Source organism: Lactuca sativa, chromosome 8 (assembly GCF_002870075.4).
Source record: "Lactuca sativa cultivar Salinas chromosome 8, Lsat_Salinas_v11, whole genome shotgun sequence".
NCBI lineage: Eukaryota > Viridiplantae > Streptophyta > Magnoliopsida > Asterales > Asteraceae > Lactuca > Lactuca sativa.
In genome coordinates, this window is record NC_056630.2 from 47,007,531 (window position 1) to 47,014,069 (window position 6,539).

General features: G+C 27.9%; 1 protein-coding gene and 1 long non-coding RNA gene across 2 annotated transcripts; one reads left to right on the forward strand and one right to left on the reverse strand.

Annotated features, from left to right (window-relative positions):
- Positions 1-323: 323 nt before the first annotated feature.
- Positions 324-995, reverse strand: LOC128128162 (uncharacterized). The gene is made up of 2 exons (XR_008225916.1): positions 867-995; positions 324-755 (listed from the first exon to the last, which is right to left on the reverse strand). It is a non-coding gene; the product is annotated as an uncharacterized LOC128128162 (long non-coding RNA).
- Positions 889-2,877, forward strand: LOC111918314 (D-galacturonate reductase). The gene is made up of 4 exons (XM_023913994.2): positions 889-1,213; positions 1,750-1,993; positions 2,302-2,481; positions 2,576-2,877. Exons 1-4 carry the CDS (start codon positions 897-899, stop codon positions 2,801-2,803), a joined length of 969 nt encoding a protein of 322 aa, XP_023769762.1. The 5' UTR covers positions 889-896; the 3' UTR covers positions 2,804-2,877.
- Positions 2,878-6,539: the final 3,662 nt, after the last annotated feature.

Sequence of the window (6,539 nt, forward strand, 5' to 3'; positions counted from 1 at the left end):
TTTCGATCTTGATTACGAACCATAAAATCAACGACAAATTTTGAACAGTTTTGCATCATAACGGTGGAATTAGGGTTGTTATATTGAAAAAAAAATATAAAAAATATGGGGAGAAGGTGGAGATTGAAAAGAAGAGGGAAGGTTCGTCTTTTTGTGGGCGATGAAAGAGAGAGAGAGAGAGAGAGAGAGAGAGAGAGAGAGAGAGAGAGAGAGAGAGAGAGAGAGAGAGAGAGAGAGAGAGAGAGAGAGAGAGAGGTCTAAATTAATTAACTATTTTTTTTTCTTTTTTTTCCATTAAATTAAAATGAAAAAACATAAAAGTATATCAGAAAGAATATTTTAATCTTTTTAATTTTTCAAGAGACCAAAATCACAAACAAACATGGTCAAAAGGACCACAAAACCAAAAAAATCTAAGTTTGGACTAAAATTCCAAAAAAATACATACCACCACACAACAGATATCATTTTTATTTTATGTTTTTTCAATCAAGAAACAAACTCACGAAAATACTCTCCTAAAATACGTGCTCTAAGCATGTCCCACAATTTCAAGAACCTGGCTTTGAAAAACTACTTTAGATAATTAGACTAAAATGAATCAAGAAAGGAAAAGAAGCTACAGTAAATATAATACTATATCCTTGAAACACGAAAATTAGGTAGTCTAGGTTCGATAGTGATTTGTTTAGAAAAATGTAAAGACTGCTTCCGCATACGAATCCGTCGTTTAGCTTGAAACGATCTTACATTTCCTATAAAAATGCAAATAATAATAATAATAATAATAATAATAATAATAATAATAATAATAACAAAAATAAAAAATACAGCCAGCCATTAGCTTACAAGTCATATAAACTTACTCACAAAGGAAAGGAAGCGTAGAGAAAAAGATGGAAAGCATTCCTGAGACGACCATAAGCTCCTCCAATGGTCGTCGACGTATTCCGCTCATTGGGATGGGTATGGCAATGTTGGTAGAAGGCAGTGATAAGGTGAAAGCAACGGTTGTTGAAGCCATCAAAGTGGGTTATCGCCACTTTGACACGGCGGCGCTTTATGGAACTGAGAAAGCTCTTGGGGAAGGCATCACAGAAGCTCTGCGACAGGGTCTCATAAATTCTAGGGCGGAGATTTTTGTTACTACCAAGTTGTGGTGTAACTCCGCCGAGGGACATCTTGTCCTACCTGCCATAAAACAAAGTCTGCAGTAAGATCACCACTTCCATGAACAACATATTTATTTTTCTTTTAAAAAGTTATTCTTTTTCAAATATTTACTAAACTTTTGTGTATAAAGTTTTTGAAAATCTTTACTTGAATAATAAAAAGATATTGCAAAAGTTTTTTAAGTGGTAATAAGAAATAATAACCTTTCGTGGAGATGCTTTTAACATTAAAGGACACACACAAAAATTTACATAGTTAAATTATGCTTTTTCTAAGTACATGCCGGCATGATTAGTATCAAAAATATGGTACATCAAAGCCATATGTGAAATTAAATTTACATGAACAATCGACAGGTATTTTGTAAAACGAATACTGTGAAACATTATATTCCCAACTTAAACTTAAATGATATGTGGTGTACAAAACTAATATATATGTAACAGAAAACATAATATTTTTGAAACTATGTTTTATTTTGTGATACTAAGCTTTAAAGATAACTGTAAAACAAAGTGAAGGTGGTGTATCATCTCATATGAAACCCAGATATTGATGATTTATAAATTAATGTAGAAACTTGGGACTAGACTACGTGGATTTGTATCTGATACACTGGCCATTAAAGCTAAACCAGGAGGAATTCAAACTCCCGATTCCAAAAGAGTGTATAGCTGCAATCAATATCAAGGACGTTTGGGAAGGCATGGAGAAGTGTCAAAATCTTGGACTCACCAAATCCATTGGTGTTAGCAATTTTGCTCCTCGAAAAATTGAAGAGATCCTTTCCTTTGCCAAAATTCCACCAGCTGTCAACCAAGTGATCATTTAATTATCAACTCTTTCTTCTCAATTTGAGTCATGATGTTTATAGCATATATACTTAGGGGGTGTTTGGCTTAGCTTTTGAAAGCCAAAAGTCCTTTTTGAAAAAGAAAAAAAAGCAAAAGATGTTTGGCAAACTTATTTTTAGAAGCTATTTTTGAAGTTTTTACATAAGGAAAATGAACTTTTTGGAAAAGTCAGGAAATCCTAACTTTTTGTAACTTTTCAAAAAGGACTTTTGGGTTTGAAAAGCTAAGCCAAACACCCCTTTACTCAATGTTTTTTCTTTTGTACTTTTTAAAGGTTGAGATGAATCCACTTTGGCAACAGAAAAAACTCAATGAATTTTGCAAAAAGAATGACATCCTTATCACTGCTTACTCACCTTTAGGTGCATCTGGCACCAAATGGGGACACAACAGGGTCATGGAATGTGAAGTTCTTCAAGATATTGCCAAGTCTAAAGGGAAAACAGTAGCCCAAGTACTACAATTTTTATTCTTCTCTATTCTTCAAAAACACTAAAAACTAAGCAATATATAAGTTCATATATTAATCTTTAAGTATTTATATGCAGATTTCTTTAAGATGGATATATGAACAAGGTGTGAGTTTTGTGGTAAAGAGTTTTAACACGGAGAGGATGAAGCAAAACTTGGAAATATTTGATTGGTCGTTGACTGAGGAAGAGTTGAACAAAATCAGCCAAATTCCGCAACGAAAACATGTTTATCTGATCGGTTCGTTCGTGACTGAGCCTAATGATGTAATGGCTGAGATTGATGCGGATCTTTCATTTCAATAAGTAGTTTGATCTTATATAACAGAATTCTTGAACTACATTTTGGTCATATAATCAAAATGACATTGTTAATTTCTTATTATTGCGTTAAAACTTTGATTTGTAGTTGTGTTACGGAAAATTAATCATTTTAGCATGGCCTTCTTTATGAAAATGCACGGTTAGTTCCATATAATCGTATAAAATATAAATGGTGATTGAACAATGGGTCAAAAAGAGTTTGTATCTATTTATTAAAAAATATCTTAAAAATCAAATAGGGTGTATATATAGAAAAATAGGGTGTTTTTTTGATCTACCACTTAAAAAAATTATGAAAGTGGTTTCCTTAGGGAGGAGGGAATCGTTCCCTCCCAACCCATCGAACTCATTGCCACATCAATTTTTGTCTCTTATTTTTCTTCATCTTCTCCAAAATATCATATGATATTACTAAATTACCTTTCTCAAATAAAAAATTAAGATTAAACCAATTTAATCTTTAAAAGCTTCAAACCTTCGACTTCATTTTCTAAAGCTTTCGACGAAAAGCATGTTAATAAAAAGGCAAAAATCATAAAACAACATTATTTAATATAAATATTAGCATCTAATAAGTTTGGGAAAAACAAAACTAATGTGATGTTAGTATTGGTTTAACCGACTTGATTCTCATATGTTTAAGGATTTTAACAATGCATTTTTTTTTTTTCTGTTTATTACTTCTAAATCATTTGTTTCGATTTTCCATAGATGGTTTAATTCATATAGTTTTTTCCATTAATTCTTTTTAGGGATGATTTCTCATAAGATGATTTCATAGCATGTTTGTAATTTTTTTTTTGAAACCCGTTCATGCTACCATGTTGAGTCATACTAATGATTTGCCTAATAAACACCTTATCATTGTTTTTGTTTTTTTTACAAAGTAAAATGTTTAGAGTCTGCGGACCATATCTGCATAACACTGCAGAAAAAAAGGTGAACTAAAAGTATGCCGTATGCAAGAAGAAGATTGTTTTTTTTTTATAATCTATAGGCTGGTAAATAAATTGAAATTTATATAAACTAGTTTTTTTTTTTAATTTAAAAGAGTTTATTTTCTCAATTAATTTTTATCAGTAGTTATCTTTAAGGGAGGAGGGAGTCGTTCCCTCCCAACCTACCGAACCCACTATCACATCAATTTTTGTCTCTTCTATTTCTTCATCTTTCTCAACTCACAACACACGGAAATCCTATCTTTTTGAACCCACTCAACCCACTCAATTAAAAAAAAAATACAAAATAACTAAAGTACCAGTTTTAAAACACATGGTACAATAAAAAATAAGAAAGAGAAAGTAGAGAAAGATGATGAAGTGAGCTAGTGAAACCAATCAACATACTCGTTGAAGCGTAAGTGGTACCGTCGATAACTCTATTGCTAATTAAGATTTTGACAAAACTGCAAAAATGGTCCTTGTGGTTTCTCATTTTATGTGGTTATGGTCCAAACGTTTGAAAAGTTGCAGATTTGGTCCTTTTTAACAAGTTTTGTTGTGGTTTTGGTCCCTCATCCATTAAGTTCCTTAAAATGATAATTTTATCCCAATGACCATTTTCACAGTTTTGTCTTTTACTATACTATAAGGACCATTTTTGCATACATTCTTTTTTATTTTAATGAAGTATTATATATTAATAGATATTATTTTTAATATATAATATTATATATTAATAAATATATTTTTATTGGATTATTAATTTATTTTAGTTGATTTTTTTTTGTAAAAATTGTCGGAGTAATTCTTTTTTATTAAATTATTATATATCAATACATATAGTTTTTAATATATAATATTTATATCATAACAAATATTATATTAATTGATTATTAATTTTTTTAGTTAATTTTTGTAATTTTTAATTATTTTTATTGTATTATTACTTTAAAGTTATTATTTTCTTCATATACTAAATATTGTTTTATTGGATTATTAATTTATTTTAGTTAATTATTTTTTTTAATTTTGTTGTCGAAGTAATTCTTTTTTATTGAATTATTATATATCAGTACATATAGTTTTTAATATATAATATTTATATCATAATAAATATTATATTATAGGATTATTACATATTACAAAACATTATTTTATTGGATTATTAATTTCTTTTAGTTGATTCTTTTTATAATTTCTTTTTGTTGGAGCAATTCTTTTTTATTAGATTATTATATATCAACAAATATTATTTTTAATGTATAATATTTACATCATAATAAATAATACATTATTGTAATTTTTGTAATTTGGTTTTTTGAATTATTAATTTATAGAAATATTACTTTTAATTTATTATTTTTTTAATATAATAAATATTATCTTATTGGATTATTATTTTATTTTTAATATATATTATTAATTGTTTTTAATTTTATTAGTTTCACCACAAAGTCGTCGAAATACGTAAAAGTGTCGATTATCTTCGTCAAAAATTAGCGGGATCACCTTCAAACACCTTCATCGGAGGTTCAATAGATACCATACCCTATTCCACTCAGCGTTGTTGGTAGCCACCTGCGGCAACCTCTTCATAATCCACTAGAATCCTTCATATCCCACATAATGCACAACAAACCCCGATAACATTTATAAGTGGTGGTGGTGACCGAGTGATGATGGTGACATTTTCCCAATAGTTTCTCATTATAAGTTAGATGAAATGAAAGTGTTTGGCAGCGATCCTAACGATTTCGATGATGAGAGACGACGATTTTGCGTATCCCTTGACTTTGTGGTGGAACCAGTAAAATTAACAAGAACTATTATTATAATCCGATAAAATAATATTTAGTATATGAAGAAAATAATAAATTAAAAGTAATAATCCTATACAAATAGTTAAAAAAAGAGATTACAAAAATTAACTAAAAGATAATAATAATCCAATAATATAATATTTATTATGATTTAAAAACTATATGTATTGATATATAATAATTCAATAAAAAATAATTACTTCGACAATTTTTTTTAAAAAAAAAGAGTTAACTAAAATAAATTAATAATCCAATAAAACAATATTTAGTATATGAAGAAAATAATAAATTAAATGAAATATTCCAATAAAAATAATTTAAAAAAATAAAGAATTAAAAATATTAACTAAATGAAATTAATAATCCAATAATATAATATTTATTATGATATAAATATTATATATTAAAAACTATATGTATTGATATATAATAATTCAATAAAAAGAATTACTCTAACAAAAAAAATTTTAAAAAAAATCAACTATAATAAATTAATAATCCAATAAAACAATATTTAATAATATATAATACTATATATTAAAAATAATATTTATTAATATATAATACTTCAATAAAATAAAAAAGAATGTATGCAAAAATGGTCCTTATGGTATGGTAAAAGAAAAAACTGCGAAAATGGTCCCTGAGGGTAAAATTATCATTTTAAAAAAGTTAACAACCAACCAGTTAAACTTAACGGATGAGGGACCAAAACCACAATAAAACTAGTTGAAAAGGACCAAATCTTCAACTTTTCAAACGTTTGGACAATAACCACATAAAATAAGAAACCATGGGGACCATTTTTGCAATTTTGTTTAAGATTTTACATTTGATTGTTTTGTATTTTTTTTTTAATTGAGTGGGTTGAGTGAGTTCAAAAAGATAGGGTTTCCGTGTGTTCTAGGTTCGGAAAGACGAAGAAAAATAAAAGAGAAAAAATGATGTGGTAGTGGG

Coding starts and splice junctions, on each gene's coding strand:
- LOC111918314 (XM_023913994.2), top strand. CDS start 897: ATGGAAAGCATTCCTGAGACGACCATAAGCTCCTCCAATGGTCGTCGA. Junction 1,994..2,301: donor TTCCACCAGCTGTCAACCAA/GTGATCATTTAA, acceptor TACTTTTTAAAG/GTTGAGATGAATCCACTTTG. Junction 2,482..2,575: donor AAGGGAAAACAGTAGCCCAA/GTACTACAATTT, acceptor ATTTATATGCAG/ATTTCTTTAAGATGGATATA.